Raw genomic sequence first — 12,677 nt, 5'->3', positions numbered from 1 at the left:
TGTGGGATAAAAAAGCGTATTATTATCAACACTTTTTCTTAATTTTTTTTTTCAAATTTTCAAAAAATTTGGGACCAAAATTTAGAAAAAAAAATTGAATTTTTGACAATTTTCGAAAAAAGTAACTTTATAGTAACCAAAAATGTTGAAAAAGTTACCAAATATTACCTTTAGTAACTAATAAAAGTTGCACAATTCGCTTAAAAATCAATAAAAAGTACATAAAAATGATGAAATTTTCATAAAATGGAGCAAAACTTTACAATCACAAGGTCGCGAAATATTTAAAAAAATTTTTCCAGATGTAATTGAAATGAAGGAAAATGATCATAAAACGATAAAATACCTAAAAACTTGAACAAAATAATTATGTACTTCAAAAATCTCGCTTATTGAAAAATTAATAAAAATGTGATCGAATAAAATTATAAAATTTTGAAGAAATTTTAACCAATATTGCGTAAAGCGTCATAAAAAATTATTCAACTGAAATATCGATAATTCAAAATTCAATATAAAAATTGATTTAAAAAAAAAACAGCAAAATTGATAAAAATTTCGAGCAAAAAAAGGCTTAAAAAATTGTTAAAATACAACAAAAATAAGTAAAAGAACCCAAAGTTGATTAAAAATTGCAAAATTATAACTTGCAAAAAATGCTATTAAAAAAATTGTCAAAATTCACAAAAAAGTGATCAAATTTTATCAAAATTGACTGCAATTTATCATTTAAATTAATGGAACATAACGTTTGAAAAACGGTAAAATTAGCATAAAAACTGCTGACAAATTGTTAAAAATTTGAAAAATTTCAGTAAAATTAGGCCAAATCGCATGAATTAAAGTGGCATAAAAATATTAAAAAAAAAAAAAAAAAAAAAAAAAAAAACATTGGAAATTCTTTAAAATAGGTAATTTAAAAACACAAAATAGAGCATCAAAATTACAACAAATTAACAAAAAATGTTGAAAGTTGGACAAAATTACAGAAAAAGCGTTAAAAATACGCATAAAAATTTAATGAAAACATTTTTTTTTTAAATTTACTAAAAATTATCAAATTGCCAGAAATGAATAGAATTTTAAAAAAATTAACAAAAATTTCATGAAAAAGCGTTGAAAACACTTTAAAATAAAATAAATTACAAGTTGGCGAAAGTTCAGTAATAAAATTTTCCAAAAATTGCATGTAAAAGTGTTGAAGACTAAGTTAAAAATAGCAGCTATAAAAATAGGTATTAAAAATATACATATCAAAATCACTGAAAATTACCTGAGACTGATTCAATTTTAGTAGAATTTGGCAGTGAAAAATGGTTCTAATGGAACATTTGTGCTTACTTATTTCAATTTTTCAAGCAAAAAAAACTTCACAGAGGCATATTCTTATCATTTTCAACATTTAGAGACACGTACCCTCTCCTCAACCTTCTCCAAACGATCCCTGACGAGTCTCTTTTTCTGTATTTTCTGATTTTATGGTCACAGAAATTAATTCGAAGTGGTCATAAAAAATTTATGAAATTTTGGTGAAATTTGGCAGAAATTGCATGAAAAAAATGTAAAAAATATGACATAAAAACAAAATCAAAAAAAAGACTCAAAATTAGTATAGATCGGACTTTTTTTTCAATTTTTCAAATTCGAAAATTTTTTTTCAATTTTTCAATTTTGATAAATTTTTTCAACCAAAAGCATTTAAACTGCAACAAAATGCAAAATGTAGCGAACAAGTTACAAACCTCGCAAAAATGACTTGAAACTCTCATTTTCAAAGTGTTGAAGGATGGAGCTACCTACCCCCTCCCCTACCCCTCCCTCTTCTAACCAACTTCAAGAAGGCACTTTTCGAGCTTTCTTTTAATTTTTCATAAATTTACGATTTATTTTCGTTCGTAATCCGAGATAATTGCTCACAAAATTCCAAGTTTAGTCACACGAAGCCTTAATCTACATATTAGTCCGGCATATGACAATAGGAGTAATTGCACCTCCCCCCCGCCCATCCTCCGGGACAACTTTTTTCTTGAAGAGGACATCCCAAGGAACATTTTAAAGCAAAGTTGCCAAAAAAAAAGTTGGCCTTAAATACAAAATGGCGGCCATTTTGATTAACAGGTCAGCCGAAATCGCAGATTTTGCGTTTTAACATAGGACTTGCACGAACTTTTTCAAACTTTACAAAGGTAGATCGAAAGATCATACAAAAATTTATCACCTGTCAAAATTTCAAGTGCTAAAGTGCGTTTTTCGATTTTTGGTGAATTTTTGAAAATCGAATTTAGGCCAAAAATGAGGGAAAAAATCAAAATTTTACCAAATTGACCAAGAAAGCTGAAATTTGGGATATACCCTATTATCGACATGCCAAATCGATTGGAAACGGTTTCAACCCGTTTTGAGCAGTTCTGGAGCCTCCAGCAGATTTTTGAAACTCGAAATTCCCACAAAATTCCATCAAATTGGATTTGTAGAGCTAAAATTTATTCTAAAAACTAATTTCAATACGCTACGAAGTACTGCAGGTGAATTTCAAGTCGTTTTGGAGCCTCCAGCGACTTTTTGAAAATTCCTGAAGCCTCCAGCAGATTTTTGAAACTTTAAATTTTCACAAAATTTTATCAAACCAAGATGGAGAGTCGAAATTCATTCTGCAAACTAATTTCAATACGCTACGAAGTTGACTGTTGGTGGATTTCAAGTCGTTTTGGAGCCTCCAGTAACTTTTTGAAAGGTTGTATGACTTTTTTTGGAAAATTGAAATTCCCTAAAAGTAGCTGGAAGCTTCAAAATCATTTGAAACCACCATGTAGTCTGCGAAGTAAATTTCAGCTTGCCAACTCCATTTGGTAAATTAATGTTGGAAAAATTTAAAGTTTCAAAAATCTACTGGAGGCTCCAGTAATTTTCAAAAAAGTCGCAGGAGGCCCTAAAATGACTTGAACCCACTTGAAGTCGTCTTCAGAGGGTGTTAAAATTGGAGTGTAGAGTAAATTTCAGCTTTCCATTTCCATTTGATGAAATTTTGTGAAAATTTCAAGTTTCAAAAATCTGCTGGAGGTTTCAGGAATTTTCAAAAAGTCGCTGGAGGCTCCAAAACGACTTGAAATTCTCCTGCAGTACTTCGTAGCGTATTGAAATCAGTTTTTAGAATAAATTTTAGCTTTACAACTCCAATTTGATGGAATTTTGTGGGAATTTCGAGTTTCAAAAATCCGCTGGAGGCTCCAGAACTGTTCAAAACGGGTTGAAACCGTTTCCAATCGATTTGGCATGTCGAAAATGGGATATATCCCAAATTTCAGCTTTTTTGGTCAATTTGGTAAGATTTTGATTTTTTCTCTCATTTTTGGCCTAAATTCGATTTTCAAAAATTCACCAAAAATCGAAAAACGCACTTTAGCACTTGAAATTTTGACAGGTGATGAATTTTTGCATGATCTTTCGATCTACCTTTGTAAAGTTTGAAAAAGTTCGTGCAAGTCCTATGTTAAAACGCAAAATCTGCGATTTCGGCTGACCTGTCAATCAAAATGGCCGCCATTTTGTAAGTAAGGCCAACTTTTTTTTTGGCAACTTTGCTTTAAAATGTTTCTTAGGATGTCCCCTTCAAGAAAAAAGTTGTTCCGGAGGATCGACGGGGGGGGGGTGCAATTACTCCTATTGTCATATGCCGGACTATATGCATAAATAAAAATTTCACACTTACCACCAGGGATCACTGTGCCTGCTCCTCTATCTCCGTAACCCAAATGAGGAGGAATGGTTAACTTTCTTCTTTCGCCAACGCACATATTTTGTAAACCTTCATCCCATCCTTTGATCACCTGTCCGACACCCAGCTGGAAAGTGAATGGTTGATCTCGATCATGACTGCAAAAACATAAACTCATTAGATAGGTATTTAGGTAGGTACCTTTTATAATACAAGATGCATAGCTAAAAAAAAAAGGAGGACAATTTTTTATTCTGTAGGAAAACGTGACTCTTACTCTTACGTAACGCTAAGAAAATATCGACGCTATACTTCTCGACATTATTTCACTTAGGCGCCCAACCGAGGACATTTATTAAGCAATTAACGCTTGGGCGCTATGCCATTATCGTTTACAAACTTTACCAATTAAATCTAATTCCACGTAGTTTCAAACGATGAGGAGGAAGGGGTCGCAGAGCTGTGTATATTCTCCCTATGCTTATTCTTGTAATCGATACTCATTGAAAAACAGGTAAAGGGGCGAATAAAAGTCAGCAGAAAATGTCGAATAGTTTTAATTGTTAATAAAATGACCACGTCTTTGATCAAAGATTTCTTGAAGATGATAGATTAATGTGTTTTTTTAAATAATCAAAATTCAAAAAGGGGAAAGGGTTGGGAAATGTTGTCAAGAATTCGTCCTCCAAAGGACCCATGCCGACTTCTTCTCCATCCTTGGATCACCCCACCCTCTCACCATACATTGATCAATTTTCATATCAAATGGTAAGATTCACTCTGTATTGCAATAAGAGCAAAAATTGCATCAATTCGTAACTCATCTATAAAAATTTGTCGAAAATCCATAACTCTAACCCTCGCTCGATTTCCGGATTTATTCTTTACAAAATAGCCTATTCCGCCTCGAGTTCGCTTGGAGTCTCGGGCAATAACAGTTCAGCTTGCAATTTTCGTAAAATATGCGTACTTTTGAAGTTTTAAAAAGTTTATATAGAAAAAAAAAACGAAGAAGAAGAAAAAAGAAATGAGTTTTTTTGGGGAAAAGTGATGAGGTGAAGGGGTTGCAAAGGCTGACGCGTATGATTTGGACGAGTTGCTGCGAAGTATGTAGTTAGACGAAAATAGTATCTGAAATATTCATCAGAATGACGCGGTACACGGGCGAATTTCTCGTATAAGCGGCAGCATTTTCGTATTTTCGTATATCCCTCGAGGGTGCTACCATAACTATACAACGTTCTCTTACATTTCTTCGTTATTTGCTCGTTCGTGTAACGAGAAATTTCCTTTTCTTTTAGTTTCTCCTTTTTTTTTTTTTTTACTTTTTTAAAACAGGCTACTAGGTATACCTAACCCTATAGTAAATTTTTACGATATTTTTTTAAAACCTTCTGCTCGTTTATTTATTTATTTTACTGCGTGTGGTGGTGGAAATTCGCTGCATATGCGTGTCTGTCTGAATGTATGGTCAATTTTGATACGTGATTTTTATTTATATTTACCTATCTTTATATACGAGTGAGTCAATATCTATGTCATGGTAGTTGTCGAATGTTATGGTATTTTGGAAACCTTTATTTATAGAAAGGGGTGGGCAATATTGAGATATTTTCAAATGATCCTATGAGGGAAGATCGTTCTGTGTTTCGTTATGCCTGATTTGATCAATGAATCAGTTTTTGAGATGATGCTCGAAGTTGGCGTCAATTTTTGATGCAAAAGCCCAAAGTTCATGTCGACCATGAAAGCTCATCGTTCAAATTTTTCTGCATTTTTTTAAAAAGCTCAAAGTCAAACTCGCTGTAAAAGCTCAAAGTTGGCATTTTCTTGTGAAAGCTTAAATCTAAATTTCACCCAGGTTACAGCTAACCAAGTAGCCCATCAACTACTCCTGAATAAGCAGCCAAACAAAAATGGAAAAATGCATGGACATGGAAGTGAATAATTTTTACTTACCACAAAGAAGTGAAGTCTGCAATTAAATTGTCCAAAAATAGGAAGGCTGCCCTACTGAACAAATTGAACATTTCGGACCAAAGGCAATAAATTGGATCCAAAAAATGTTGAATGCCTGAATAGAAACTTCAAGAATACCAAGACTATGGCAACAGGCACATGTTATTGCGTTACAGAAACCAGGCAAAGATGCAAATGACCCAACGAGTTACAGGCCTATCTCCCTGCTATGTCACCTATGCAAGATTTTTGAAAGAGGAATTTTGAATCGCATGGTTGATTGTATCGATGAGAGGCTGATCATACAGCAGGCTGGATTTAGACCAGGGAAATCATGCACTGGCCAGATATTACACCTAACAGTTTACACAGCACATTGAAGATGGCTTTGAAAAGAAGAAAGTCAATGGAGTAATGTTTGTTGATCTCACAACAGCTTTTGACACACTGTGCCACTGACTAGGTACTACAGTATAAGGTGTACCAACTTACAAAAGATTTTAAATTTACACAGATAGTGGCTATGTTGATGAAAGACCGAAGATTTTATGTGACACTCAATGGTGAAAACATCACCTGGAGGCGGCAAAAGAACGGATTGCCCCAGGGCAGTGTTTTGTCACCGATTCTCTTCAACATTTACACCAACAACCACCCAATTTGGACCATATACTAACCATTTTCTGCATGCAGATGATCTTGCACCAACTGACCAACATAATTCATTCACAGAGGTGGAGGACACACTCAATCAAGGCTATAGAGTAGGGTGGTTCAAAGAACAATAGAAAAAACTTTATGTTTTAATTTTTTGAGCTTACCCTCTAGAAGTGTTCCATTTGGTTAGAAAACACTTCACAAAAAATTTCAGGGCAAAAAAATAATATTTAGAGGTCGCGCACGAGAGTTGAAGATTGAGAAGGTATGAGCGCGTCGAGCGAAAACTTCCCACGGTTGCGCGCCGAGAAATGCAGCATTACGTTCCCTCGTTGGATCGAAGTAGTATTAAACAACGTTATCTCCTCTACAATGTATGATAAGTAAGGCTAGTCATTTGTGGGCTTTTTTAGATGTTATTAATGAAGATTCAATGGCAATATTTCAAATCCGAAGCTCATTAAAGGAGGAAATACAAAAGATTTCAAAAATACAGAAAAAAGTATGAATTTAAGGTTGTATTACTACCTATTCTATTCTAATTGGTAATCAAAGGGAAAAAATGTACATATAGTATAAATTTAAGTTCAAATACGAATATTTAATAAGATTCAGCACTTCAAGTTGATGTTTTATTGACTATTAATAATTTTAAAGCTGTTACTTTTGAAAAGTGGAATTTTTCAATTTCTAAATTCCAAATTCAGGTCCAAATGAATTCTACAGCCAAAAAATCATAATCAATACTTTCGAATGGTTGTTTTAAAAATCAAAAAAAAATATATTATCACTTAATAAGTTGTGGTGGGGATGTAGCTCTTAGTATAGTTGCGCCGAATCAACCCCTTCAAGCTTCGTTGCGTTTCCCGCTGCGCCGTCGTGGGAAGTATTATGCTTGCGAGCCCTCGTTGCTCTCAAAATTCAACGCTTGTGCGCGACCTCTAAATATTAATATTTTTCAACAAAAATTTTTTGGTGTCCTTTTTTTCATCAAAAGGAACAAAATTAGGGGGTAAGACCTTGAGATTTCAAAAAAAATGTTACATGAACCACCTTACTATAGAGGAACTGGACACATACTATAAAGAACATCACCTCAAACCAAATCCAACAAAGACAGAAACATGCTCTTTTCATCTCAGAAATCTCGAAGCAAAGTGACAATTGATTATTAGATGGGGTAGAACAGATCTAAAACATGTGGATAACCCCAAATACGTAGGTGTAACCCCTACAAATGGCACTGTGAGGCAACTAAAATGAAAGTTGCAGCAAGAACAAATATAATTCGCTAACTAGCAGGCAGCAGTTGGGGAGCTAAGCCCCTAGTTATGAGAACATCTGCCCTGGCACTGTGCTATTCAGTGGGGGAGTATGCCTGCCCTGTTCTGAGTTGTTCAGCACAATACCAGGCTTGTCGGACCAGACCAAAAAACCAGTCCAATGACTGCGACCGGACCCAAAAATGCACACAAGACCGAGTGGACCAGGCCTGACCTTAGACCTCTAAAAAAAATTCATGTAAATACTAACTGAACAGATGGCCCTTTTCAGAAAAAATAACAGGGACAGACCAAGACTGAAGACCTTTCTAAAAAATTGTACCAACGACCGCGGTTTGGACCTCAGTTATGTCCAATTTTTCAAATTTATAATGCCATTTTAGATGCCTATTTCAGCTATTTCAAATAAATTTCCATTGTGATTTAATTTCTTTCGAAGTTTCAATGTTTTGAAAGTAAAAATTCCATTTTTCAACTCATCTTATGTGTTAGAAAGCTTTTTTCTTTCTGAAAAATGAAGACTGTTTTTTGGATCTGGGCTGACCCATGACCATGATGAAAATTTCTGGTCAGGACCAGACCAGACTGACCTACACAGGCAAAAAATGGAGAACCAAATGACCGGACTGGACCGTTTGAAAGCTCCAAACTAGGACCTTGATTTTGGAGCAACTGCAAAACCTGAGTGGTCCTACAAGCCTGGCGACGACATGCAAGTGAAGTTGATATAACCTTGAACAAAGCATGTAGATTGGTGACAGGATGCTCACACCCAACACCATTGAATAATCTGAATGAGTTGAGTGGAATTGCCCCACCAGCAGCCAGATGTGAAGTTGCATCAATGACAGAGAAGACAAAGATGCTAAAAAATCCGCTGCATCCTATGTATGGATATGAAGAACTGGCAGAAACCCACCTCAGATCAAGACACAGTTTCATGAAGACAGTTGAAGAATTAAGAGATACTCCTAGCACAGATAGATGTCAGATATCGCATATGGAATGCAGGTGCTGAGCGAAGAACCATACAGGAAGCCCCAGGGCTGGACCCAAGAACACGGAAAATTTAGCGGCCCACCGAGATATCCCATTTTAGCAGCCCTGATTTTGGGCTCCTCAATCAATCAGCCAAATTTTTTTCTCCCATTTTTTAAAGTGCAGGACACTGAGCATAGAAATTCATTCAGAAATTTTTTATGTGGCCTAGTTTTTACCTCATTGGCCCAAATACGTCGCGGCCTACTGAGATTTTCTCGGTAACTCGGTGGGTGGGTCCGGGCCGGGCCTGGGAAGCCCTACCAAGTAGAGAATATCTGAAATTTTGACTGTGGAAAACACTTAACAGATTGAGGAGCGGAGTCACACGATCTAAGTGTAAGTACAACCTTCATAGATGGCAGTTGGCTGATGATGATGTGTGTGAATGCGGCAATGTTCAGATTGACAAGCACTTATTCGAGTGTGAATTATCAGGAAAAATCAATCCTGAAAAATTAAATGGGACACTTGACGATGACGCAGTTAGATTCCTCAAGGGAGAAGGGTATTTAGATTAAGATTAAGATTTAGATTTAGATTTAGAACATCGACCTTTTATTCTCCTCATCTGGACCGCGATTCCAAGGGTTCATTTTGATGCAAACCTCCCAAATCGAGTTTGTAAAGAATGCCTCTGCGCATTGCGCGAACTCGTCTCTTACCTTACTCCACTTACCAAGCGTACGATCACAATCGCGTGTGGAAGGAGAATGATCGTACGCCTGGTAAGTGGGGTAAGGTAAGAGACGAGTTCGCGCAATGCGCAGAGGCATTCTTTACAAACTCGATTTGGGAGGTTTGCATCAGATATTTGCTTTAATTCCGATTGGAATCGCTGTCCAGATGAGGAGAATAAAAGGTCGATGATTTAGAATGAGTTTTTTACATGTTAAGATAGGCATGTCGACCGGATACAAAAAAAAACTCACTTTGAACCACAGTGTCAAACTTTTATGTGAAAGCACAAAGTTGAAATTTTTCTGTAAAAGCTCAAACATAAACCCTTGGTATTGAAGTTTGTAACTGTTCTTACAATTTCCTGTAAAAGCCCAGAGTCTAATTTTTTTCAGCAGAGGGTTACACTTTTTTACAAAAGATTACCAATAAATCTCCCTTTTTTTGATGAAAGGAAATTTTCGAAAGCCACGCCTTTTGCAAAAATGGTCAGTCTTGCTTTTAGAAAAAATTCTTCAAAATTCTCACTTCTCTGCAAAAAATAGTAAAAAAGTTTGAAATTTTTTTGATTCGCCACAAGTTGGTTTTTAGCTGCTCAAATCGATTTTTTTGCCTTTTGGAGAAATTTTATAATTCTGGAGAAATCAAAAATCACGCTGGAGGCTCCAGAATGGTCAGAAATGATGAAATTCAGCGCGAGGGAGTTGATATTAGTTTCAGAACTAATTCCTGTAATTTTCACTGAATAAGTATTTTCTATTTTTTTAAAATCATAAATATCCCAAAAAAATGGAAAATTTTGAATTTAAAAAAATTGCCAAAAATCGACAAATTGATTTGGGCGACTAAAATTTTTGTATGTGAGGGTTTCAGACCATGCTCTTTCCAGAAATCGCAGTCCCGTTTAAATCGGAGTGGAGGCAGACCCATTCAGAGGTTCGTTTGTTATCAGAACTGAGCAGATCTACGAGTAACATTCAATGATCATTCAGCATTGCAATCTTATCGACTCTCGATGATCCGATTCGTACATCTTCGGACGTTTAGACGATAATTTCACCATACTCGTATTCCAGAATCATCTCGGTAACCTTGAATAGTTCAACGACACGTTCATCATGATCATCTTCGAGCAGTTTAGAAAAGAAAATAAGACGTACAGTGAACAACCTACGTGCAGTGAATTTCAAGTTGATTCGAACGATCTACGAATTATCGAAACTGATTCAGTGATTCTAATTTCATTGCTTTTTTTCGATTTGATTCTGCATTTCCTAATTTCGGAATCCCCATTTGATGTTTAATATGATTGTCAAAACAGAGAAAGAGGATCAAAAATCACTCAGGGAGTAATTTGTGGTCATCAAGCAAGGTTACGAGAGTGGCTAAGGTAGCCCCACATGACTCTTTCACATGTACAGGTACGACATACGTGTCCAATCGATTCTCGTAATACAATATACATAATCTAGTCAATTGTTATGCTCGAAAGCAAGTACCACTATCTACCTATAGTACACGTCTCACTTCAGGATGAGATTACCGATTGGTACGTGCTTTTGGTCTTTGTCTTTCTCTATTTATATACCTACACAAGATGCAGCTTCCAGTTTACGTAATCGTCGAATTATTTCACTATGTCGAGTGTCGTCAGTCGTGGTACATTAACATTACAGCTCGATTACGACACAGCTCATTTTATTTTATATTATGCTCCTTCTCGTATATGTATCTCATATCTGAGTACTTTCTCTGTCGTTAATACGAGTACGAACGCATTTACTGCAAATGCTCCATCATCATACATCATGTGCAATTTGGCATCATTGGTCAATGGCAACGAAGATATACTAATACATTTTCCTTACAAACATTAGGCAGGCTACAACCTAAAAACCCATTCATTAAAAAAAACTACTGGTTCGTGTTGGACTCAACCTTGAAACGAAAAATGCCCTATGATTCCGCGAGAGTTGGTTTCTCTTTTAAAATCATGCTCTTATGGTCTAGTACTCTACACATATCTGGTTGAGCTAAATTAATGAACTCGTACCTAGATAGTACGTTTGGAAATGAGAAATGATTTTTTGCTAGACTGTCTGGTGTGTATTCAGCGTATTAAGAGGTACTCGTATGTATGGTACCTAGACCTACACAGACCTAACAGTAGGATGTGATGTGATCAGAATACGAAACCAGAAAGGGAAAATAATTGCAATCCAGACGCTTTGTTGTGGTATTCAAGTGCCTACGTAAGGCATAACGGTATAACGTCGACATGATTATTTGCAGTTCGTCGCGACCAGAGATCCAACATTGCAAAGCTTGGTTTACGTTGATGTTGCCGATCACATCAAAATCAATTCAACTTCCTCACTGCCGCATTGTTCTTATATTTTACCGACTATTGTTTCGTTTCGACTGGAAACAATTTCACTGATATTTGAAAACTGTATAGCATTTGGAAAATGTTGTAAAACTCGTTCGTTTGATGAACATGGTGATCAAAATGAAACAAAATAATATGATCAATGTTGTTGAAATACCATTACATCAAATTATCAACCCAACCTGGTTTGAAATGCCTAAAAATTAGCTAAATTTGAGCCAAATCTCACAAAAACACTAGGTACCTATGTGGAAAAATTATTAACACCTAATTTAGGCATATGAATATCAAAAATTCATCGAATACATACCTATTGTTAAAATTGAATAAAAATGCAGCGGAGTGTCGTATGGAGGGGGGGGGGGACATTACAATTTGTCCTTTACATTTTTAAAAATATTATTATTTCCAGAAAACTACTGTCAAAATTTTCAAATGTTGAAGCTATGAAAATCAGCTTTTTGCCTCAGTTATTTTACTTTTCGAATTTTCAATTTTTTCTACGCTTTTGCTTTCGCTATCACTTGGACAAATTTGAATTCAGCTGTGAAATTTTTCAAAATTTTCTAGAATGAAAAATTAATTTCAGAGATTCGAGAAACTTGAGTGCAAAATAACGAAAAAATGTGCGAAATTTCATTCAAAAATATCAAAATTTTGGCGTTGAAACTTCTTATATTGAAAATGATTTTTTTTGTACCTCACGAATTGTAATTTTGTTGAAGCTCAACGTCGTCAGCTCTCTTTCTGAATTTAATTTTCAAAGGTCAAGAAGTTGAAAAAAATAACACGAAAAATAACTACAACCATTCAACATTTTTGTTTCCAACTGTCTCTTCCAAAATTTGTTCGAACCACATCCGGCTAATTAGAATGAAAAATACTGGTAGGGGATGCGTCCGGAAAAAAATGGGAAAATATGGCGAAAATAGTTGGAATCCCCCCCCCCACCTCCTCC

At 35.3% G+C, this 12,677-nt stretch overlaps 1 protein-coding gene across 1 annotated transcript in view; it reads right to left on the bottom strand.

Annotated features, from left to right (window-relative positions):
- Positions 1 to 12,677, bottom strand: part of Fkbp14 (peptidyl-prolyl cis-trans isomerase Fkb14) — a 37,792-nt gene that overhangs the window by 2,410 nt on the left and 22,705 nt on the right. The window contains exon 2 of the mRNA XM_065360000.1: positions 3,710 to 3,873. Coding sequence (XP_065216072.1) covers positions 3,710 to 3,873 — 164 coding nt within the window. The remainder of the gene's footprint in view (positions 1 to 3,709; positions 3,874 to 12,677) is intronic.

Source organism: Planococcus citri, chromosome 4 (assembly GCF_950023065.1).
Source record: "Planococcus citri chromosome 4, ihPlaCitr1.1, whole genome shotgun sequence".
NCBI classification, from domain to species: domain Eukaryota; kingdom Metazoa; phylum Arthropoda; class Insecta; order Hemiptera; family Pseudococcidae; genus Planococcus; species Planococcus citri.
This window is presented reverse-complemented; position numbering and strand designations above follow the sequence as displayed.